The following is a 25,346-nucleotide window of genomic DNA, read 5'->3' as shown; positions in this document are numbered from 1 at the left end:
GAGTCTGAATCCCATATAGTTGGGAACTGTGTCTTCCTTCTGTCGGGATTCTAACAGTTCCAGGCACTGTTGCTTTGCTCATTGCAGTGCTCAGGACTGTACTTACTGGGTGAAATTGCAAACATTTATAATGCATAGCAAAACATCATCTTTACCAGGCAGCAAATTTTAAATAAATTGTTTAATCAAATCCGAGTTATGTCTTTTCCCTTCTGGTGATTTAGATGATGAAGATTAATTAATATTCTCATTCAGCCACCTAACATTTATTGGGTACTTCCTATAGGGCAACAACTATTTATCTATTATAAGACAAAAGCTGCCAGTAGCTGGAAAGTGTCTATTTTTACCTTCTTTTCAGAACTAGAACCCTGTAACTTCACTTGGCCTATTGCTGTTTAGCTATACACTATTTTTCTGTCTCCCTTGCATCTAGGAATGGTAATTTTAGTAAGTCCTGGTCAGAAAATCAAAGCAGAGATTCTGTGGCAGAGTTTCAGCAAGTCTCTTTAATGGAGAGAGGTTGTGTCACTCCATTCTTTCTTCCCCTATCTTCTTCCTGAGTCTTGGACAGGAAAACACTACAGGCTATTTTGAACTGTTAAGGCCAGAGCCATATCCTACTCGTGGTAGACCTCAGCTCAGGGAAGAGCCTGAGGACCTCAGAGAACCAGTAACTCTCTGAATTGCCTAATTCCAGACTCCCTTTTCTCAGAGAGAAGTAAAATTCAACTTTGATTAAATCATTGTCTTCTAAGTTTTTCTCTTATATGCATGTGAATCGAATTTCAATCAGTACAATCATTTGGAAAAAGTGTCTGGATGTTCTCCTTTGCCAGTTCTTTAGGAGAGTCTGTTCTCAGCTCTTGAACTGTGATGAGACTGCGTGCAGGTCAGTCCCCAACCACCCAGTGGCTTAAGACAGCAGGCTTTTCTGGCGATGGGTCTGCACATCAGTGCCATTCTGCTGACCTTGTTATGGTGATGTTTTGGGCTGAGCATGGCAGGCTCCAGACTCCACGTCAAGAGTGGATGTTCCGCTTGACATCTTCTGTCTGGCAGCTGCCTACACTCTCTGCTTCCGATGGTGGAGACGAAGCAAAAAGACCAGCCAAATCTCACAAACACTTTTGAAGTTCCTGCTAATATTTCATTGGCCAGAACAAGTCATGTGGCCAAACTCAGCATGAATGAGATAGAAAAATATTACCTGCTCCAGTGATGAATTGCAGTGACACCTGGTAATGTGTTGGAGGATAATGCTGTTAACATGGAGAGAGTGAAGAATCTGTTACAGGGGTCCTGGCAAAGATCTAGAGAGCTAGAAAAGGTTACTTTAAATTCGCTGTGTCTCAGTGTTTTAATTTGTGAAACCAATGTGTCAGGTTACATGATGTAGCCTTTGACTTTAAACTTATGTGACAATAATTCTCTTATCATCTTGTGTTTCCTCCTTGGTTCTCAGGCAGCAGAGATCTATCAAAGCATAATACTAGAGAAGATTTTCTTAAGTACTGATTAAGAAATCAGTGGATTTTTTTTGTTCCCTTTCATCTCATCTTACCCTTAAAAACAAATCAAGAACAGAGTCCATACAAATATTCAGACTCAGGTGGTAAGGTTTTGTTAATAGAGTGTTATTAACCTCACCCTTCTGGACCGTCTTGTCCAGTCTGAGGTTACAGATTTTCTAAATTGGGAGAAGGACTGGAAGTCAGCAAGGAGGGGGAGTCGACATCATTTTTCCCGTGGTTGGTTGGTTTTTTGCCCACTGCAAGTAATAATAATAATAAACATGTTTTGTTTTCAATTTTTCAATTCTTTATTGGAGTAACATTGTTCTATGACATGATGCAGATTCCAGATGCCCAGCATTGCAAATTAACATCTGTATATGCCACTCTGTGCTCATCACCTAATGTCTAGTTTCTGTTGTTCACCATACTGTTGACTCCTTTCACCCAATTAACTCTCCCTGCCTCCTCTTTCCCCCCTAGGACCACCATTTGGTTCTTGTAGTTTTAAGAGTTTGTCTTTTCCTTTTTCAAAATGACTGATTTAAAGAGCGCTTAATTTGGTTAAATCATCCTGACACCAGGCTATGGAGAATTGATGAGGCTGCCTAGCCCCAAAGTCACTTAGAAGTGACTATGAAGAGTTTTCTGTTGGGCCTCCCCGGTGGCGCAGCGGTTGAGCGCTGGGTTGCAAAGCTGCCCGCAGCCTCTGCAGCGCCGGTTTGATCCCCAGCTGCTCCCTGGCTACCGGAGGAGGGTCCCACATGGCGCGCAAACCTCTCCTGCTGCTCCCCTCAGCAGTGTACTTCGGCCCTTCTGCCTGCTCTGCTCCCCGCACTGGCTCTGGTGAATTCTCTCACCCTCCCGCACTTCTGACTGTCCAGTGCTTGTATAAATGAATGAATGAATGAATAAATAAAATAAAAATAAATCTAAAAAAAAAAAGAGTTTTCTGCATTGTTTCACACTCTGCTTTAACAGAACTTTTAAAGTAAAGACCACAGGTTCAAAGATTGTGAGCCTCTTGAAAACGTGAGCAGACTTTATGTGTCCTGTGCTCTTCCTGGGGTAGGTGCTTTCATCAGACCCTAATCTGGATCTGTGACTCAGAAAAGACTGGCCCCCATGAAGTCCAAGCAAGCCGTGAGCAGACCTGCTTCCTCTCCTTTGGGCCCCTTTCCAGCACTAACAATTACATATGATCTCAAAACATTAAGCTCATTTATTGCTAAATTTTTCTCAGAATTATGATGTGTCAGACTCTGAACGCTAAGGACAGTGCCTGAATGCCTCCCTCTGTGGACAGACTGTCGGGCAGCAGCCAGTGGGGTGGTTAGAGTGATGTTGGGAGATGCTAGAAACTGCATGTCAAGTTTCTGATCACACGTCAACAGGAGAACACAGCCCAGCAGTGTGCATGCGGGAGAAACTGCCACGAGTCACCGTGGCTTCACTTTAGGCTTCACTTTTTTCCCCTGTATGGCAGTAATATTACCTAGGGGAAGTCTTGAAGAATAAATGAAATGTGACAATGATTTGTAAATTTGAAAGGGTGACCATCTACAGATACTCTTTGTCTTTCCTTTATGCAGAGCCTGTGTTATTCTTTGGGAATATTGCCAGTGGTGTCCCATCTTTGCCCTCTGAATAATTTGATTTTTGGAAAGCGCTAAGTGTCATTTGGAGTAGGGAAAGGACATATGTCACAGGGCAATAATATTTGGGGGTCTAAAGTGACATGTTATGCTCTGATGAGATTGACATTTTAAACATGGTTGTGCCCTGGTCTGGACATTTCCAAGAAAAGGTTACTCAAGTGTCCTGAGCCAAGGCAGGGGAATTGAAATAACTGGATGATGGTTGCAAATAAGGGAAAAGGCTCATTTGAACATTTGTTACAAAGTAGTTAAATGCTGTGCTATCATCTATCTCTCTTGCCCAGGGTCTAAGGAAAGATTTAAACCTCATTTCTAGGGTGGGGAAATTTGAATCTTGCTGGTAATCATTTGAAAGAAAAGCCAACAAGAATTAAGTGAAATAAGCAATTTACAAGTAGGGACAAGGTGTTGATTTTCAAAGTTATAAGTACCTTAGTATAGTCGCTTCTATATTTTCATCTTAATATTTGCTTACCATGATATCATTTTTTTAGCTTGAATTTTTTTTCTATTTTGGAGATGATGAATGGAAATTAATTTCAAGTATTACATCTGGAGTTTCATTTTACTTACAACATATAATGATTTCTTAGTCACTGATACAAAAATAATTTTATTAAAAGATTTATTTATTTTTATATAAGAACCAGGGTGCAGCCGAGAAGTGCGGGAGGGTGAGAGGATTCACCAGAGACAGAGCAGGGAACAGAACAGGCAGATTGAAGAGAAACGTACTGCTGAGGGGAGCAGCGGGTGAGACAGGAGAGGTCTGCTGCGCCATGTGGAATTCTCGCTGGCCGGCCGGGATCGAACCCATGCTGCAGAGGCTGTGGACAGCTTCACAGTGCGGCGCTCAACCACCTGGGCCTCCAGGGAGGCCCTGATACAAAAATAATTAATAAGAAGGAAAATGATTTGATCAAATGAGGCTGATCGAAGACCAGCATGGTCAGACGTCTCTGGGGTAGCAGCTGGCTTTCCCTGGGGAGGCCTCACTGTCTATCAGCATGGTGGGTGGCAGTATGGCATCAGAGGAGACAGACGGGTGTGAGCAGAATGGTTAGGTAATTCTGATATTTCTATTTGGGATAAGGCTTAGGAAAAAATGTTTTAAAAGAGAGAAAATGGGTGTAAAAAATACAAAACCAAAATTGTATCTAATAAATAATATTCCGGGCCTCCCCTGGTGGCACAGCAGTAATGGCGCTGGGCTAAGAAGCTGCCCGCAGCCTCTGCAGTGCGGGTTCGATCCCCGGCTATTGGCGAGGTTCCCACATGGCGCGGCAGACCTCTCCTGTCTCGCCCGCTGCTCCTCTCAGCAATGTAGTTCATCAGTCTGCTTGTTCTGTTCCCCGCTCTGGCTCTGGTGAAATCTCTCACCCTCCCGTGCTTCTGAATGTACCCCGGTTCTTGTATAAATAAAAAAAAAAAAGAATTTGCTTAAAAAAAATACTCCACATTAATTCACATTAATCATATATGTACATAAATATAAGCTTGTACATATATGTTACAATGGGATAAATATGTTTTATCAGAATAAGTACAAATACTAAGTCAGAGCTTTTACAAGTCCCTGTACTCCGGGAAGCAGTGGATTAACATCTAGCTGATTTTGTGTTGTCCTAAAAGTCTCTCTGCAGACCATGTACCCACCTATTTATTCCCAAACCCAAAGGCAGTGCCAGCTGCCAGGGGCCCCCAGGTGGCTTTTGCTCCCCCACACATGAGGCCAGTCCCAGCCCTGGGTGGGCAGACAGCCCACATCCTTGCTGCTGGTGCCACCAGCTCTAGTCTGTCTGACTGGCGGGTTGGAGACTCTGTTGTTACATTAGCCTTCACTGGTCTTGTATGAGAAGGGTTGGTGTACCCAGGACTGTAACTGATAACAAAAACAGGAATGGGACCCCCATAAGGAATCTGGTACCCCCAGCATGAATAGGATATGTAAGTGCTCTCCCTTCTCCAGGTCCTCAGAGCCCATAGCCCCCCCAAGCTCTATGACAGCTTTCCTTGAGGGGCTCCTAACCTGACACCTGGATGGGGCTGAGCGAGTCCTTTCTTACACAAAAGTCTTTCTTACACAAAGTCTTTTGCCTCCAGATGTGTTGTAAAGGCATGCTGCTTTGTGTGAGGCACAACAGAAAAGTCCCCTGGCTGGAGGAAAGCATAGTAAGTGGCTCTGGGGGAATCCTATTGTAGAATCAAGTAGCTCCAAAGGTAAGTCAGGAAAGTCATGATGAACCAGCTGCTCCGCAGGTACCGCTGAACAGATGAGTCACGTGTTCTGAAATTTTATAAAAAAGAGAAACTCTTCTGTAACAGGGGAACAACCATAGTGTGCTTTGTCCTCCCCCTTTCCCTTAGACTCTCCGTCTTCCTGCCTGCTGGATTTGTTCTGGTTCAGCTTCTCTGGCTTTCCTCTGTGTCTGCCAAAGCGTGACTGTTCTCCATCACTTCTGGGGAGCACTCCCAGTGCCTGTGTCCGGATTGGATCCTGCCGCTGGTCTCCTAAGCAGATCCCCAAGGTCAGTGCTTGTACCGTCCATCAACTGGTCCGGCTCCAACCAAGGTGAGAGCTGTAAGGTAGAACTGGAACCATGGCCAAATCCTGAATTCTGCCCTTGCCCTCTATAGGAATCGGCTTTAAAGTCTCTTCCTGAAATACATACTGTGTTTCAGTGCCTGCTTTCTGGAGAACCCAACCTGCAGCAAATAGATATTTCATGTAGTAAATGCTTTCTCAGAAAAATATTTCTTAGGCAAATATTGCCTATTTTGCATATTCTTTTGCTTTTACCACTTCCTCTTGGCTACCTTCTATATATCCTCAGGTATTAGCTTCCCTCATCTTCAGCCTAAATCAAGTCTCCATATTATTTTCTGTCATACCTCTTCTGTGTGCCTTCATAGCACTTATCGCAGTGTTTAATCCCATCAGTTTATTTATGTGATAATCCGTTAATGCCAAAATCCTTCATTGGCATCTAAAAGCCATGAGGGCAGGTAATTTCCTTATTTTTTCATCATTCCATATCAAGTTACTCTCATAGCTCCTGACAGATAATACAGCTTTAGAAAGTACCAGTTGAATGAATGAAGGGATGAATATAGGCAGAAGAGAGAGGAGTTCTCTTTCCAGGGGCATGATTTTCAAACATGAAAAAGCCCTCAGCTGCTGAGTTTCTCATATAGGAATCATCAACTGAAACTATGAAAGTGCTCTGCATTCTTTTGGGGGCCCTGGGATTCTTTTGTGATATGGGAATGTGGTTTGATATAAATTAATCCTGTCCACATTTTCTTGCAATGGATTACTTGAAATTTAATTCAAGGAATCACCTTTGGAACCCAGGGTTCTTTTGAATCCAGTTTGAAAACCACTATTCCATGTAATTAAAAGTAGTATAAAAGAGAAAGAAATAGCACTTCTGTGGTTAGCCCAGGTGAAAACAAAAATAATTTCTACTGCTTAAGGCCTCAAGGGAAAATCTACAAAGTGGGCAGAGAAAATGGGTTGTCTCATTAGGTTTTGCTCAGGACCTGTTATTACCAATTTAGTAACTTGCCCTTGAATTGGATTAGACTATTACCATGATTACTATATTTGTAATTTTACAGGGGATTTATAATATGTCATTTGGAGCTGAAATTTCTCATGATTATTTTAGCCTGGAAGCAGAAATAATACTTAATCAAGCAAAACTTCTTATTTTTTCATGCCATTTAACAATGTGTAGTTAAATCACATGTGAGTTTTGTATGATGGATACATTTTATTAGATACAATATAGTAAATAGCCAAAAATGACTGAAAGCTTAACCCTGGATGTCTTGTACATCTCTTTGGGACTAGGATGGATGACCTGACTGTGCTCTGTTTTTAGGAGACATATGGCTCCAGGCGTGGTCTGGACTCACACATAAAGTCATTCAGAAAAGAACCTACTGCTAACAGTTTTGTTTTTTTTTTTTTCCCAGTCAAGGGGAAGCAAAACTAATTTCTCAGCTTTCACCCAATTTTGTCTCTATTTGCTGGGTAAGTTTGCTTCTTGGGCCATTTCTTTCATGAAAACTAGGATCAAAATCTTTAATAGGGAACAAAAACATTTAAAAATCAAACAGAGGACCAGCAGGTACACCTCTTCCTGCTTTGCCATCATGGCCATCTAAAGAGGAACCCGATATACCAGCGTGCTTTGCTTGCTAATGCTCCTTAAACCTCCACCAGCAATGGAGAAGGAACACATGGCCCCGCCCTTTGCTAGGTGTTTGCCTACAATTTAGGGGGCCAGGGAACTTGGATTTTTAAAGAGATGACATCTTTCATTAATTTCTAACTAAGATATGGCATTGATGAATGTAGGCAAAGACCCTGTAGTGGTGTTAGTGCTCACCATGATTTTTGTCTCCAGTAGAAATGGTGTTTCTACTGTGAATGGTGAATGGTGTGAATGGTGATTATTGTGTCACTTTTCCATCTTGCAGATGTCTGTAAATGTCCCTCACACCCATCCCATGCTAGAGCTAAGGAAAGTTATTGGGGCATGCATAACTGCATGTTGTGTATAACTAGTGTGTTAGGGAGCAGAGAATGGGGTTAGTTTGAGGACAGATTCTCTGGGGAAATTCTTTTCTTGCCATTTGCTAAGAGGACCATTGTTTTAATGCCACAAAGCAGTAATATGTATAAAAATCAGACACCTGGAAAGTTTGATCTTATTCTAAGAATCTATATATCATCAGAAATTAGTCTACAATTTTGTCTCAGTAGGACTTTGCTTTGTTGAAATGTCTGATCTTCAAAGGTTAACACAACAATTAAGATTTTTTTCTCACATGAGGAAACCACAAACTCATACAACCACTGTGATATATGCACAAAAGAAGTTGCCCCTGCCTTTTATGGGGCAGTCTAGCCTACTCTAGTTGATGCATTACAAAGCTACCACCTGACATTAACATTTTAGGAGCTACAATCTAAGCAGAAAATCAGAGCAGTTGGTGGCCGTGTCTCCTGGAAATCCTTTCTGGACTTGGGTAACCCAGGCGCCTATTATTAACTGCCGTGAAATAATGACAGATGCTAAGAGAGCCCAAGTGCTCAGGAGGGAAGCATGTGAAGCCTGATCACAAGTGGGGTGGAAGAACCTGGGGTGTTTTCACCCACCTTTCCTAAGAAGTTGGACTTCTTTCCTTGGGACCGAAACTGAAACTGATTCTTGCGGTTGTTTCCCATGTTCATTTCCCCCTTTTTCTGTAGTAGCACCACTCCCAATTTTTTTCTGATCCTATGATCATGCAGAAAAATTGCTGCTGCTAATTTACAGTTAGTTGTGGGCATTAGACCAAGTGCTGCAAGTAGAAGTGGTGTATGCAATTTGCGGAATGTGTGTGGTTTTTTGTGTTTGTTTTTCTTTAAAGATTTATTTATTTATTTATACAAGCAGTGGGTACAGTCAGAAGCGCGCGAGGGTGAGAGAATTCACCAGAGCCAGAGCGGGGAACAGAACAGGCAGACTGACGAAATACACTGCTGAGGGGAACAGCGGGCGTGGCAGGAGAGGTCTGCTTCGCCATGTGGGACCCTCACCAGCAGCCGGGGATTGAGCCAGCGCTGCAGAGGCTGCCGGCAGCTTCGCAATCCAGCGCTCAACCGCTGCGCCACCGGGGAGGCCCCAATGTGTGTGTTTTTTTAAATATTTATTTTGTAGAAAGAACTGGGATGTAGGCCAGAAGTGGGGTGTGTGTGTGTGAAAGGATTCACAAGAAACAGAGCAGGGAGCAGAACAGGCAGATATACTGAAATACACTGCCGAGCGGAGCAGTGGGTGAGACAGGAGAGGACTACTATGCTATATGTGGGTCAGCTCCCTGGCCAGGGATTGAATTCAGGCCATAGAGATGATAGTGCTGAGACTTAACCCCTGGGCCATAAGTGGAGGCCCTGTGGGATGAGTTCTTAAGGAAAAGGCAAACGCTGCATCTGTTTCTTCTTTCTTGCTTGATTGAATGAGTATATGATGGTCAGAACTGTGGCAGTCATTTTGAACCATGAGGTTGACCTAAGAAGCAGAGATCAGACGTGAGAACTGAAAGACAGAAGAGCTCTCCTCAGATGGGAGAGTTCTGTGTCATCTACCTCCAGACATTTATGTTGACCCAAATCCTGACCTCTGCCTAGATAAAGGCTATTATGTAGTATCTACACCTTCCCTATAAAGTTACATGATGGCTATAGAGCCATCTTGGGTAAGATTTCTGCTTTCAGGCTTTTTTATGAGTAAAAGTTTGTGACACCAATTTTATAAAATCCTGTCCGTGTTGTTAACATTAATAACCATAGGATCTAATTTGTAGCCATGGAACTGAGATACGTTAACCAGTTTAAAATAGGGTCAGAACTGTGATCATGACTTAATTACTATACATTAGTTAACACAATTTATGTAAGGATGGCTGTGTTCTATTTAAAATTTTCATTAATGTATATATTGTGCTCATTAAAATTTTACTTATAAGCCAATTTTATTACAGTACTTTTAATCAATATATTATTTTTCAGATACTCCTTCTTTTAACTAAAAACATTTTACTTCTTTTTTGCAGTGCTGATAAGGGTACATCTTTTTTGCCACTTTCTCTAAAATTGCTTCTGTGCTTGCTTTCACTTTTATAGACTAAGGCTTGATTCTGTCACTGATTCATTATAGAGCTGACTATGATATTTGACAAGGGGGTCAGTGATGACCCTGAGAAGGTGGAGGGAGTCCGGTTAGACTGAGGTGAGGGAAGAGCAAAATGAAGACAGCGCCTGCAGACAACTGTTTCCACAGTTTTCCTGCAAAATCAATAATGGAAAATTCATATAGTAATGAGAAAGATTTGGTGGAGGGAGTGTTCTGGGAGCATTTAATTCAGCAACAAAGGAGCTTTATTATGTGCACGGCTGGGCCCTAAGGCCTGCAGGGATGCCGGATACTCAATCTTAAGTCGAAGTGCTTGGCACGGTTACAATGGAGTGGACAGGTGAATTAGGGAACATGATAGGTTCACAGAGTGGAAGTGTAAGGGAAAAAAAGATAAATTGCCTCTCGTCTGGTTAGTAGGAAGGGGCCTCTAGATGCCATGTAAGGAAGTTACTCTTGTATTTTGGTGTGCTGGGGTCAAGGTCAAGTCTCCCAAGGAGGCCTGATCGTTGTCCAACAGATGTTCGTGTGTGCGTGTTTGTCTCTCACACTGGCAGGATCTTGAGCAGGTCCTGCCACAGAGCAGTCGCTGTGTTACAGTAGACCTGGTATGGTCGTAAATACGAGCGGGTGCGGGAAGGAATGGTGGATGCGTGCGTTCCTAAGGGGCAGTGAGCGCCTCAGGGCATCGTGCCTTGCTCATCGGCACAGCCCGGCGTCCTGGGTGCAGCGCCTGGACTTGCACCGCTGACCGCTCTGGCGTCCCCAGTCCCCGTCTGCGGGCCAGCGGGCGGGTGCTGGGACCACGTGCCAGCGCCGACTCCAGGCGGCGCGGGGCGCCTCGGGCGGCAGGGGGCGCGCGCGGGCGGCCGTGCTGGCGGCGGCGGCAGGGGGCGCGCGGGCCCGAGTGCGCGGAGGACGCCATGCGCGCGCTGCTGCCGCTGCTGCCGCTGCTGCGCGCGGGCCGGGGCTGGCGCGGCGGCGTCCCCGGGGCGGGCGGCCGGCCGTGGGGAGCGAGCGCCGGGCCCGCGCCGCGCCGCGCCATGGCCGCGTACCGCACGGAGGAGCGCGGCCAGCCCCGCTCGCCCGCCTACCGCCTTTTCTTCAGTGAGTAGCGCGGCCGGCCGGCGGGCGGGGTGGGGCCGCCCGCGCTCCCGCTCCGGCTCCCGCTCCCTCCTCGTCGCCGGCTCGCGCGGGCCCTCGCCGCGCCGGGCCTCGGGCGGCCGCGGAGTCGCGGAGACGCGGGCGGGCTGGGGCCTCCGCGCCGGGCCGTGTCCCCGCGCGCCGGGCGGTTGTCCGTGGAGCCGGCCGGCCCCTTCCGGGCGCGTGCGCCGGGGGCGCCGCCTGCCGGGGACGGCGGGGCAGGCCCGTCGGGCTGGCGCTCAGCCCCCGGCTCTGCCCCGCAGCGAGCCCGACTGCCGTGGCGCGGGCGCAGGGCCGAGGACGAGCCGCGCAGACCGGCCCCCGGAGTCCCTTGTCTAGAGTAGTGGAGCCAGCCGCAGCCACCGAGTTAGGTGGAGACACCGCGAAGAACGCGGCACCTGAGAGAAGAAGGCGCTTGAGGGTGTTTAGCGGCGTAGGCGTGTTAAACAGACCCTGCCTTCCTCTGGTCGCTGGTGATGGCCCTCAGGAGAGCGGGACTTCCTGTCCCTGGAAGGGTGGAGTATTAGGCCAGAGTCCTTGCACCTTCTCTTAATTCCTTGGAACCCACTTACCAGCATGCCACGCAGGCACTCCTCGGCACCCTGTCTTTGGCCCCAGCAGCTCTTCTCCCCGAAACACGAATAGTACTCCCAAGTTTGTCATTTGTGGTTAGGGGCCTCTTGGCGCCAGAATAGCCTCCTCTGCTCCCCCAATTGAGAAGCTCAGAGGGCAAGGGGACTTTCAGGGTCCAGGAGGACACCAGGACTAGGTTATTCTCACTTTCCTCTGCGCTGCTGTTTGCTGGATGAGGTGGTGGAATTACCTTCAGAGCCTCTGGGGAGTGGTACCTCTTTCTGGAAAGTAGGCTTTGCATTATCGCCCACCTGTTGAGAGCGCAGCCCTGAAGAGTTCACGTCTGAGTTCGGGTTGTAGAGCCTTCCCTCCTCAGCTCTTTGGCCCCAATGAGTTAGCTTGTTAAACTGGAGGGAAGAGGGGGGGCGGGGCAGGTGCTGAGGGACCCCGGGGATTCTTGACTTTTGAGTGCAAGAAAGAATTCTCATGGAATCAGAAGAGGTGCGTTAGAAATGAAACTTGATTGCAGGTGAGAGGACACACTCAATAAAGAGTGCAGGCAGATTCCAGGAAGAATGGCCCCTTGGGTTTTAAGGCTGCTGTCAGAAATATGTGAGTAGCCTGAGGGGACAAGAGACCACAGATGGGGTTCTGAACAGTTTCTGACCAGTTTTGTTTAATTAAGACCACTGAGCCTTAACATCCTGTCGGTGGAGTATGATAGATGTTTTACAACTAGTGGCAGCCAATGTGAGATAAGAGTCTAAACTGATGGGGCTGGGGCTGTACTTCAGAATGTGCACAACTGTTTGTTCAGTGACTGGGTGAAGAGAAGGGACTTCAGTTCTGTGCTGAATTCCTGTTCTAATTAAAACCTTGGTTTTTCTCACCTGTCAGTTACATACATAACCTAGTGCATGTAAAGTGATGAGTCACAGGCCCCAGCAATAAAATACTAGTATTAGTACCTTATCACTGAGATCTATAATTTACAAAAGATTTATAAGCTCATATATGAGCTTGGGTGGAGAAGATTTTACAGGAGAGAAAACTCAGCTTGTGGTTATAATGCACCTGGAACTAACTTAACCATTTTCTTAAAAATTAGTTATTTCTGTTCCCCTTCTGCTGTAAATAATTTTCCACTCCCCGCCCCCCCCCCCCCGCTTTTTATTGCCAAACTGATAGGATTGACAGGACCCCTTCCTTACCCAATTTTCTGAATGAATTGTGTTCCAAAAAGTTATAAAGTGATGATTACTGGAGACAATTTCCTTAGAAACTGTTAAGTGGCAGTTAGGTTTGTAAGTGGATAAAAACTTGCTTCACCCTGAAGATGATGCAAGTATACTAGATCTCCCTGAGCACAGCAGTTACTAGTAGACTAAATGAGGTGTGCTGGACACAGTAGACCCATGGGGAGACTAGTCTACCCTCAAGAGATTGCTGATATCATTGTAAAGTGTAATGAATTAAGGTAGATGTGAAAACACTGAAACATTTTACTTGACTGTTGGTTACATTTTAATTGAATGTTGGTTACATTTTACTTGACTGTTGATTACTAAAAACCAGTGTTGAGGAGCCTGGGGGCTGGGGAGGAGGCAGGGAGGGAAATGATGCAATATTCCTGCAGGAACTCTTGCTTTAGCTGTTAAATGGAAGCCAACCTGGCTGTGCTCTTGAATGTCCCTCTTGGTGCCAGTGCTCCTTGAGGGCCCTGGAGGAATGGCAGGAGGAAGAGGATCTCTGTTGGGATGATTCTGGGCTACATTCTCCTCTTCCTGTGGTTTGCTGTTCAGCTGCAATTGTATTTCAGACTCATGGCTTTTTGTAAGTAGAGTACACCGATAACATATTTTTTCACTCTGTTGGTATAAATAGCAGAAAAGAAAAAGGAAGGCTGTGCTGAGGTCTTTGGGCACAAATAGCAAGAAAGGGCAGTGTGGTTTTGAGCAGAGGCCAGGCAGCAATTCCGAGCTATCCACCTGGTGTCCTTGCTCAGGTCTTGCCACTGCAGTAGAGGTGGGACAGAGAGAAGGGCAGAGAGAAAAGACCCCCTGGGTCTGGGGGAGGGGTAAGAGCAAGCTACTAGGTGGGGTGTCTTATACTCTGGCAGCGTCTCTTTGCGCTGCTGGTGCAGCTCTTTCCCTAGCAGCCTGCTGGCGTTACTAGTGTGTAGACAACTCCCGTATCTCCAGATATGCATCCCGTTTCTACTGATGTTTCTCCTCGCTGCTGTTGAGAAGTCAGAGTGAAGAATTGATGTAATACTTTATTTTTCCTTTTTAAGGCGTTGAACCTCTATACTGGAAGCAGTATAGAAGTGGATGGGGTAGTTCTGGGAAAGAGCATCTTGGGGGGCTTCATAGGCCTCCCTAGTGCAGCCCAGCTCTGATAGTAACCCTTTCTGTGGCCTGGAGCAAGTGTCTTAACCGCTGAGACTGGACTAGATGGTCTCATTCCAAACTCTGCTTGCTGAGTACAAGCATCCCATGGGCTATTACTAGGTTTTCCCTTAAATACATGGCTTTGGGCTCTGGGGAGTTAGCAGAATGCTGCCCGTTTCACTGGTTTTTCTTGGTCAGTTGCAGCGCACATATCAAAGTTCTGGGAAAGTCTGATGTCACTTACCCTAGACTTTTGAACCCCAGACCCACGATATCTCAGTGTTTGCTAACATCATGGGGATTTACGTGTTGAGCTTCGTTGAATTCAATCTGGGAACCACGGACTGAGATGATGTCTGAAACAGACTCCAGAAGTAAGTGTGCATGGAAGCTGCTCTGACTCCTGGTGACAGCAGCTGGGCTATTGGCCCAGCGTAAGGGGGTAGCGCTCATCCGCTGCAAAACCCTGGGGCCACTCAGTGAGACCATGCGCGAGATAAGTGTCTCACACAGAATGGATATTTACTAGACTTCTTTTTCTCTCATGACTTCTAACCGTAAGATCAAAAGTCTGCTTGTTACATTCTGTGTAGGCTGAAAACAACAGGGTGTGGGTAAAATGGAATGTCTTGAATGTGCCCCAGTTTATGCCTTCCTGGGGCCCAGTTTTAGTGGGTTCTGAGTTTGCTGTGAAGCCTGATGGTCTGCTTGGGATGCAGCTAGCGCTGCCAGTCGACACTCCGTCAGTAGCCTGCGTGTCTTTGTTTGGTTTTGCCAGTAATTTGAAGATTCAGTAGTTTAGACTTTTTAACTTCTCTCAAAGGACAGGGGAGAAGCTATGCTTTTCATAATGACAGTGATTGTTTCTACTACTTTTGAGGTAACTGGGTCCCTCAAAAGAGCTGTGGGTACTTGAGGTTGATTCTGCTTATGTGAGAATGAATCATTCTGCAGTCAGGACTTTGCTTTGCCCTTAGAGTGCATGTATGTGTATATTGAAATTACTTTAAGTTTCCTTTCCTAAACATGTCATTGGAGTGAGAGATGGAATCTGACTTTGGAGGTGCCATTTACATGACCTTAAAAACATTTCTTGGGCATCCGCGGTGGTGCAGCGGTTGAGCACTGGGTTGCGAAGCTGCCCACAGCCTCTGCAGCGCCGGTTCGATCCCCGGCCACCGGGCGAGGGTCCCACATGGCGCGCAGACCTCTCCTGCCGCCCACTGCTCCCCTCAGCAGTGTACTTTGTCAGTCTGCCTGCTCTCCTCTCTGCTCTGACTCTGGTGAATTCTCTCACCCTCCCGCACTTCTGACTGTACCCAGTGCTTGTATAAATAAATAAATAAATAAATAAATAAATAAATAAATAAATAAATCTTTAAAAAAAAAATTCCTGTGAGGAATCCACAAAATCATGTGTTCAAGTCTTACACATATGTCTTCCCCCTAAGCTGTTTCTCTTTTAAGTCGACCCATTTCATAGAACTTGAATTGGCACAATAGAACAGTGTTTACTGTATGAATATAGAAAAATTATTTCTTTTGCTCTTCTGATGGGTAAACGGTTTTAGTAATAATATGTAGTAGTATGTTGGTCCATGACATATACAGGTAGCTGTTCAGTGTATATATGTAAAATCAGATTCAGGTTTTACATTATATTTATCTTTCTTACTTGCTGCGACAGGTAATAAACTTTAAATAACTTGCTGTAATGAGAGGAAACATTAGATAAGTAGCAAAATGATAGGATACAGTCTCATATCAGGAGTCGAAGGGAAATTTGGATGTGATATCTAGTGATGGCGTGTGGGTTGACAGGATGTCAGGGTGCAGTTTGGTGTCTGATAGGTGTGAATACAGTGTTTCTCTTACCCTCCTCCTGGTTAATTTCCTGTTAAGGTGACAGTCAGGGAATGAAAAGGATAACCCTAAAGCTTAGTGACCCTCTTGCTGTCGAGCTTCTTCAAGAAGGGAGCTAGGGGATGACGTCATCAGGGCACATTGGGAGATAGATGCCACTGACCTGCCTTGTCACCTGTCCCCATGTCCATATCCTGTTCAGAGGTGAATCTCCAAGTCTTTTTCACACCCCAAGAGGCAGGGGCTTTACTTCCTGTGGGGGAGGCTCTACAGGTAGTGTCTGGAATTTTCTGTAAAGAAGAGTCACCCTCCTCCCTCATTGTCCTGCACAGTCTTTCGTGTGTTAGTGTGGACTGGTGTATATTTGTCTTTCCCTTCATTTTTACTTTGTTGCTCAAATCATCCCTGCTTAGACCTTTGGGTTTTTCTTTCCTTCATTTGGCTCCTGTTTCTCTTGGATAAACCTCTGCCCTTTTGTCTTTGAGTGCCTGCTCACTCACCGCTGCTCAGGCTCACCCTGTATTCTTTCTCCAGCTCAGCCTTGGCCCCTGCTTCAGGAAGTCTTTCTTCTTCTGTTGGGAGAGGTCATGTAGAAGTCAGCCTTAAAGGTGCTGACTGTGCTTGCTGCTACTGAGGTGTCAAATAAACTTTGTGTTATTTTTTTAAAAAAATTTCAGCATTACATCCAAGAAGTAGCCGGCTAAAATAAAACAGACCCTGGCTTAGGAAATTAAACTGGAAGTTACCTGTGGCATTCTTGAGCCCAGCTCTGGGAAACGCATGTATTCCCGTAGAAGGGTGGTGGTTGGGTCATTGTATTTTATGTAAATATTATCTACTGCTAAAAGTATTTAAAATACATGTTTCAGAGGCAATTTTAAAGATACTTTGTTACCCAAGTTGTTTTTATGTTTACCTTAGTATTAGCATCCTTATCAGGTTGAACAGAAATGACAGTGATTTGTTTTGTAATTGGGCAGGATCCCCAGATCCTTTCTTCCTATGGATTATAGGTGGACACTGGGAATTCCCTTTTTCTGTTTCTCACTGGGAAACTGACATTAATTTTAATCCAGTGTAATCTTGAAGAGACGACAAAATTGAGATTTTTTTCATATTTGGGATTTTAGTGTATTTTAGACATTTCCTGCTTTGGCTATTTCAAGCCACAGAGATAAGTAAATGATCTCACCAGCCCAGATATGGTTTGTTTGGTTTGCATTTGTCATTGGTCATCAGGCTGGAGTTGAATTAAACTTAGCATTAAAGTTAGCTTGACAACAGTGGTTACGTTTGAAAGTGGATAGAGCATATAACCCCTAGAGAGCAGGACTGTCAGCTGCTTTAATGGTGCTTCTGTTCCTTTGCAGAGGATGTAGCTGGTCACTACGTCTCCCCCTTTCACGACATCCCTCTGAAGGCGGATTCCAGAGAGGTACGTTTTTACCTGGCTTTGGACAGGAAAGCATATGCCTTCAGTATCACCGTGAAATGTTTTTGGAAACATCTTGAAAGTATGTGGCTAAAAGTCAGGAATGGTGGCGCAATTCCTCTAACAGGATCTTCGGTCTCCTTCATGAATTAGAATGTGTGGGAGAAGGGGCTTCTCCCAGGAGCTCCTGGGGTAGGGGGTGTTGGTGGTCCGTCAAGCTTAGAATTTGATAGGAATAAAGATTTAAAACTAAGAAGTGAGGAGGTTCACTAGAGGTTTATTTTACTCATGATCGAGTTAGCACGGTGGGTTCCTTTCTGCTCACTACTCACCAGGTGACCGTGCTGTGTCCCTGTCTCCTTGTGCGTGGCTCTTAAGGCCTCCAGGGACACTGAGGCCGAAGGCATGTGCTCAGCCATGTAAGGTCCCAGGTCCAGGTTTTGAGCCAGCTTTTCTGACCACACAGCTCATGCTCCCCAAGCACCCTTTTGTGGATGTCAGAAAGGAGCAGCTGGTAATGGTAGTCCTCCCCAGGTAGTCCTCTCCCGCGCTGGCGTTGGCAGCTGTGAGGACATGAAGACTGTCATCAAGTGGGAGTGGGTGACCTCTACCAGATATGGAACTGAGGGTGCTCGCCTCCAACCCCGCTTGTGTGGAAGACATGAGTTAGTGATCATCACTAATTTGGAATTTTTTTCCTTTAATTTCGAGCAGTTAATTGGCATATTTCATTATCACATTTTTGAGGAGCATAGCTCTTAAGTAAATAGCCAGGGCTGCATTCCAGGTTGAGATGATTCGACTGGTTAATGAATTTGGATTTCCTAGAACTTTGGGGGTAGCATCCAAGAAAGGCTTGGAAACTTCCTGGTGCTGGAGTGGCTTGACCTCTGTGTCACTGACTGGAGCGATGCCAGACTCATTCTTAGGCTGTGGGTTGGTGCCGCCTTGTGGCCCTTTGGAGCCTGGACTGGCGGCTGAGATGCAAGTGGGTAATGAGAGTGGAGATGTATTGCGGGCTTATCAATAAGTCACACTTCTCAGAAGTGCTGGACCTCTTGTTGTCGGTGCTTCCAGGCTGCCGTTACCCTTCCTCCTTTAAGAGGTGAGTCCCTTCCTGGGATCATGCATCCAGTCACCTGTGGAGGCAGAATGTGAACTTAGGAGCTCTAACCCCAAAGCTTGTCCTGTGTAATCCTTCCAGCTGAGAGAGGGGGGGAGGGAGGGAGAGCGTGCAAGAGCGGGGTGGGGGAGAGAACATGCATATGTCTTCTTCTTTGGCCAGTGAACTCTCATTCCAAAATATCTCATGTGTCCCAACACTTCTCCTGCTTTGACTATAAGTGCATGTATTCAGTGGTCATTAATGTAATCACCCAGTAAATTATCACTGTATCTAATTATGAGCCAGACTACTCTGGGTACTGGGATTGCTGTGGCAAGTAAGATAAAAATGGTTTGCACTCGGTTGAAGGAAGCAGACAATCAGGAAACAAGTAAGTCAGTAAGATAATGTTAAGTACCCTACACCAGAACAGGGTGATGACAGTTTAGGGGTGGCTGGTGGGGACTGCTCCATAGGGGGAGTGCTTCTGTGTGCCTGCTAGCAGCAGCAGCAGCAGCAGCATCACCATCATCATCAGGAATCATGTCATGGGGACGGAGGTGTAGCACGAGTGAGCTAGAACTATCCCAGTGGCATAATAGCCCATCTAGGAGGATGGGCTTTGGGGACTAAGAGATTAGGAGATAGGCAGGATTAGGACAGGGCAGGGCAGAGTACCCCAGGCTTTGCCCATGGATTCTGGGCTGGCGGAGATTGGTCTGCAGGTTGTGTTAGTAGCTTTCCCTCCTCAGCTGTAATGATTAGAGTTGTTGCACTTGCACTTTGGGACGTGGTATCTTAGGAACAGAGTAACGAGGCAGAGCTGACTTGGAATAATCATTTTCATTCTGTTTCCTTCATTAGCGCTCGCTTGGGTGAGTAACAGTTGTGTGTAACACACGCGTCCCTGTGGAGGTGTCCTTGCCTTCCCAGCCCACCGCACTGTTCCCGGTGCCTGGTGGAGACATCCCATCACACGTGGTGGGGTCCCCCGGAGGAGGTGCGAGTACTTTCATGGCCCGTTAGTCATGCTCCCTAGAGTTTCATTTCAATAATGACGCGGATGTTGCTAGCGTAATTGTTGGAAACTGCCAGTCTTCCTTAAAGACGGCACAGAGCCTTTGCTTATGCCATAAAAACTAGGATATACATGAACAAGAACCGGCTTTTCTGATCATTTATGAAGCCCTTGCTGCTCGTGCACTGGGGTTGTGGGTGCGGAGGAGGCGCTCCCCAGCCCTGGCGGCGCCTCTGTACATAGACAGGACTCTGTGCCAAGCCACTTGTGGAGCCGCTGTCCTCATCCCTGAAATCCTGCAAGCATGATCGTCTTTTCTTTTATAGGAAAATGGCATTCCCACAAAGAGAGCGCGGAGTGGTGAATATGAGGTATATTGAAAGGCTTTTATTTCTGTGAATTGTTCCTGTATTGTCTGCAGGACTGTGACGACCGTTTGCATTTGTACAGTGCTTCTGGGTTTTTCCCTCTGCAAGACTTTGGTGTGCATGCTGGGGTTTTCTTCTAGTTTCTCTTTAAGACAGCTAACCCGCTTCACTGTGTTCTTCTGGTAAAATACATGGAATCACGTTTTACTGGTTGCACACTTTTGTAAAGTGTGCAGTTAGGGGGCAGTAGGCCCTTTCTTGTGCTGGGCATGGTCGCCGCCATGCCCCAGGCTTTCCCATCTTCCCCAGCCACACTCTGCACAGGGAGCGGGAACTCCCTGTGCCCTCGGCCCACTCGGGAACCCCTGTCCTGCTCCTGTTTGTGAGTTGGACCGTCATAGGTCCCTCCTTACCATTTCATTTTTAGGTGAAAACCCAGAGGGAATCAGGAAATGAACCCAGATTTTGACAGTAAGGTTTTCATCACGGTAGATCATCTAAAAGAAAGGAACTTCATGAAAATTGGTCACTTAATAGATGTTTTTATTGTAAGGGGAAAATAGGGCATGACAGTCTGTTTTAGAATCCAGGAATAAACCTTTCAAGAGTGGAGGAAAAGGAAAAAAACAGTTACACCAATTATATGCTAAAGCAAGTGTTCTAAATGCGTCTTTCAAATGGGTGACTGTCTGCCCTCACAAGCCTCCTCACTTGGAACCAGAGTCTCTGACCAGGACTTGTCACCCTGTCCCTTGTGGTCCCAGCAAGCTTCCCTGCCCGGACCTTCTCAGCCTTCTTCCCCCTTCCCAGCCTTACTTCCACCCAGTTCCTGCTCTGCATGCAGTGACCCCAGTCTCTGGATATGCATCCCAACTTAGGTGCAGGGCTGTTTAATCCCTGCTACATTTCCCTGTGTTTGTCTTGTATTTGCCTAAACTGGTGTTTGTCAGAGTGGTGCGTGAGCCAGCTGCGTCGGAGCCATTCAGAGCACTTGCTGAAGTCCGGATGCCCAGCCCGTTCTTACCTCCTAATTCCACATCTCTGCTTGCTAGAGACGTTCATCTCCATGTTTACCAGATTTTCCGGGTGCGTCCTGCCCACGCTGAAGTTAGGGGACGATGGCCCTGAGTGTTGGGTGCGTGGAATTCAGAGGTCAAGGCTTATAGGTTCCTAGGGACTTTAATCTTGTGTATTAATCTGGAAGCAGTGGTTTCTGTGGGAAATGTATTCTTAACCTATACAGACTTAAAATTTAATTCTTAGAATAGTTTATATGTTGGAGACTGCCTGACTTGAATTTATTTGATTTTTTTTCTCTCCTCTCTCCACTTCCCCCAAGTCCTTGGCAATCACTTTTCTATTCTGTTTATATGAGTTTCACCACCCCCCACTGCCCTCACACATGGTCTTTCTCTGATTTATTTCACACAGTGTAAAGCCATCGAGAGCCATCCATGTTGTCACAGATGACAGAATTTCCTTCTCTCAGGGCTGAATAATACTCCCTTGTGCATACATGTGTGTGTATACGGTATTCCCACATATGCTTTGTCCAGTTACCCACTGATGGGCATTTAGGCTGTTTCCTAAATTGCTTCTGGGGAAGTACTGTTTCTGTGAACATGGGCATGCACATCTCTTCAAGATCCTGATTTCACATCCTCTCAATATACACCCAGAGGTGCACTTGCTGGATCATATGGCAAATTACTTTTTAAATTGTCCAAGGGACCCCCATACTGTTTTACATAGAGGCTGCACCCGCTCACAGTCCCACCAACAGCACATATGGACTCTGGTTGCTTGTCTTTGTGGCTGCTGTAAGGGGCTGTCTCCCTGTGGTTCTGATTTGCATTTCCCTGGTATTTAGAGAAGTCGAGCTCCTGTTCATGTACCTGTGGGTCGTCTGTGTGTGTTCTCTGGAGAAGTGTCTATTCAGCTCTCCTGTCCATTTTTTAATTTAGTTGTTTTATTGCTGTTGTGTGAGTTCTCGATGTATTTTGCATATTAACCCCTTATCAGATGTCTGGTTTGCAAAGAACTTCTTCCCCTCCGCTGGTTGTCTTTTGATTTTGGTGATGATTTCCTTTGCTGTACAGAAGCTTTTCAGTTGGTGTAGTCCCGCTTGTTTGCTTTTGCTTTTGTTGCTTTTGCTTTTGCTGTCAAATCCAAACTTTATTTGATATTTTAAGAGTTAGAGGAAAGAAGTACTTCTTCCATTTTTTATTCCAGTTACATAAAATTTACTGAATACTCTTTCATATCTTACTAGTTTTTCTGTGATTTCTTCAATAGAAGTGGGGGTCAGGGATGGAGTGGAAAGAAAGAAAAGAACTGAAAGCCAGTGTCCATCGCCCACCCCCAACTCGCTGATTTGTTTTAAATCCCTTTTGTCTTTCTGATTGTCTGATAAATTTCAGCAAGACTTTATTGGTTTATAACTAATGTTAATCTTTTTTTTCCCTTAAACTATTATTTCTTTTTTTTTAAATAATAAATTTTATTTTTATATTCCCCATACATTTGCAACCCCCCCATTCTGACCCCAGTCCCTCTCCTCCCGCCCCCCACTCCCCAAAAACTGTCTCTGGTTCATAGTTGTTTGTTGATTTTGATTTTCACTTTCTTATAGTTATTCATTTTCCTGGTCCCTTATTTAATTTCTCTAGATTCCTGCTATGAGTGAGACCATCCGATATTTTTTCTTATTCTTTCTGGCTTATTTCGCTGAGCATGATCCCTTCCAGCGCCATCCATGTTGCTGCAAATTGCATGTGTTTATCTTTTTTGAATGCTGAGTAATATTCCATGGTGTAGATGTACCACATCTTCTTGATCCAGTCATCTATTTTGGGGCATTTGGGCTGTTTCCATAGCTTAGCTATTGTAAATAGAGCTGCTATAAACATAGGGGTGCAGGTGTTCTTTGGAATTGATGTTTCTTGTATCCATAAGATAATTCACCACGACCAAGTAGGATTCATTCCAGGGACACAAAGATGGTTTAACATCCGAAAATCAATCAACGTTATCCAACACATCAACAAAAAGAAATATAAAAACCATATGATAATATCAATAGATGCCGAGAAAGCTTTCGACAAAGTGCAACACCCATTCATGATAAAAGCCCTTGAAATTCTTGGGATACAAGGAACATACCTCAGCATCATAAAGGCCATCTATGACAAGCCAACAGCCAGTATCATTCTCAATGGTGAAAAGCTGAAAGCAATTCCATTAAGATCTGGAACAAGACAAGGATGTCCACTCTCACCACTGCTTTTCAATATAATACTGGAAGTCCTAGCCAGAGCAATAAGACAAGAGAAAGACATCCAAGGAATCCAAATAGGAAAAGAAGAAGTCAAACTATCACTATTTGCAGATGATATGATAATATACATAGAGAACCCCAAAAACTCCACAGAAAAACTAATTCAACTCATCAATCAGTTCAGTAAAGTGGCAGGATACAAAATCAACACGCAAAAGTCAGTAGCCTTCCTGTACACAAACAATAAATCTGAAGAAGAAGAAATAAAAAAAATTAATGTTAATCTTAACATTGATCAGATTAATGCTGGTTTTAAAAGTGACACGTCATAGGCGTTTCTGTCAGAGGGAGGGGAAAGCAGGCTGAGAACAGCTCCTCAGGAGCAGGAACAACCCAGCTGGGTCTCTGCAGGTGGTCTGTCCCTGCGTAAACAGTTGTCAGGAGCCTGGCCTTCTCTCACCTCCTGAGTGACCCTCCACATGCGTTTGTCCTCTCCTCCTCTGACTTACTTCCGGGGATGAATTAATTGTGTGAACATAATTACTACTTCAGACCTGTTTGAGCGGTGCCCGGCAGCTCACAAAAGACCATGGGCAGGGGAGCGTTCTCAGCAGCAGACTTTGCAACGTGCTAGGCCGTCCTGCAAGGGGCAGTTGTTAAGAATTCACTCGTGGCCTTTTACATCATCTCATAAGGGTTTGCAGCTCTATCCTTTGTGAACTTTAGTGTCATCTAGAAAAACTTAAAAACCATCACTGCTTTTGCGGCTCTGTTTATATTTCATTAAGAAGCCCCAGATATTGTCTAGGAGTACTTTAAGTCATAAAAATGCTTGGAGAGCTTTTGAAAATAAGCTGTGCCCTGGCTCCATCCCAGAAATATTCAATTCAAATATATGGGAGGTAGGACCCTAGGAGTCTTTTCTTCTTGGAATTGATTACTCTCCAGGTGATTCCGCTGTGTAACTCCACCCAATACAAGTACATTCAGTCCTTGCTTCTCATGTGATCCATGGTGAAGTACTCACTTTGAGTTATTTCTAGTCTCTTGTGAACTGACTCTTCTGAAAGTATAATCAAAATGAATTATTGGAAAAGTATAATTCAAATTTCAAATTTTAATTGTTATATTCAAAGGATGTAAAGATTTCTCTGTCAGGTTGCTCAGGATATTTCCAAATGAACCAGCCACCCTCAGCCTCCCAAGGAACCCTGATTTTGAACCAGCGCTCTGCTGTGATGAGTGGTTAGTTACTGGTATCAAATGGCATGCAAGTCAACTGTAACCAAAAACTTCCTCTTTGTGAGGCCAAACTGTAGGAAACTTACATTCCTGATGACTATTGAAAATTATATTTTCTCACCATTGACCTGGAGTCCTCCTTATAGTCTTGCAGCACTCTGCAAAGTTCAGAAATGGTAAAGAGACTCAGGATTCTTGTGTGACTTAGGAAACTGGAGGCCACTTGCTCTGCAACTGGGCATAAAAAGGAGTCAGGCTGCTCTGTGTAAGCTTTGAAACTCTCTGTGTTGAGGCCCCTCATTTTACAATATGTCCATACTAACTGGGATTTAACTGTTATAATTTTCAACACATATTACTTCATAAATTTTGGTGTGTATTCATTTCATTGGTCTTGGTGAGAACTTGGCGTGTTGAGTAGGACAGAGTGAGTGTCACACTTGCCTTGCAGATTGGAAAGGCAAGGCACGCAGTGTCCGTGGTTGGCCTTGCTCTGATCTGTTTTAGTTGGAGAATAAAAAGTGCAGCCTGTTTCCCGACTCCATTCTGGTTCTGCGGCTGCACAGCAGAGGCCTTCCCAGAAATGCAGCAGCCTCTAACACCGTGCCATCCTGGTCATGTGCTACAGTGACCGAAGTTCTGTGGTTAGAGAGCTGCTCTGACTTCCTTAGAAGAAATTAAAGGCATAGGCATATGTTTGACATAGACTTTACACATGGGGGCCAGGGGCTCAGCATTCTTTTACAGGAGGTAAGTAAAAAAATAAAACACAGGTAATATGTTTTAAATTTTCTCTACTTGTTTTTGTTTTTTGTTTTTTTTGCAGAATTTGTTTAATATGGTTGTAGAAGTACCTCGGTGGACAAATGCAAAAATGGAGGTACGAATATCCTGTATTAACATCAAATATAAAAAGTTTATTTAAATTTGTTTGCCATAAAATTTTGAATTGGGAATGGATGACACAATTCTTTATAATGAAAACAATTTTTAAAAACTTATGAATGGACTTTGAATCCCATTTCAGAAAATATTCAAAGCTGAATATATGCTTTAAAGAGAGTGATTTCTATT

At 45.0% G+C, this 25,346-nt stretch overlaps 1 protein-coding gene across 4 annotated transcripts in view; it reads left to right on the top strand.

Annotated features, from left to right (window-relative positions):
- Positions 1-10,784: 10,784 nt before the first annotated feature.
- PPA2 (inorganic pyrophosphatase 2) overlaps positions 10,785-25,346 on the top strand; it is a gene marked incomplete at its 5' end in the record, with an annotated part of 40,341 nt that continues 25,779 nt past the window's right edge. Inside the window, 4 exons of one of the 4 annotated variants that reach the window (XM_084252393.1) lie at positions 10,785-10,968; positions 17,201-17,265; positions 19,712-19,756; positions 25,099-25,152. In XM_084252393.1, the coding sequence (XP_084108519.1) occupies positions 10,785-10,968; positions 17,201-17,265; positions 19,712-19,756; positions 25,099-25,152 (348 nt within the window). The remainder of the gene's footprint in view (positions 10,969-17,200; positions 17,266-19,711; positions 19,757-25,098; positions 25,153-25,346) is intronic. The other 3 variants (XM_084252394.1, XM_084252395.1, XM_084252396.1) reach the window with 3 other exon arrangements.

The sequence above is a fragment of the Talpa europaea genome (genome assembly GCF_964194135.1).
Source record: "Talpa europaea genome assembly, chromosome: 13".
Taxonomy (NCBI): Eukaryota; Metazoa; Chordata; class Mammalia; order Eulipotyphla; family Talpidae; genus Talpa; species Talpa europaea.
Note: the sequence above shows the minus strand (reverse complement) of the source record. Positions and strands in the feature narration are given on the sequence as shown.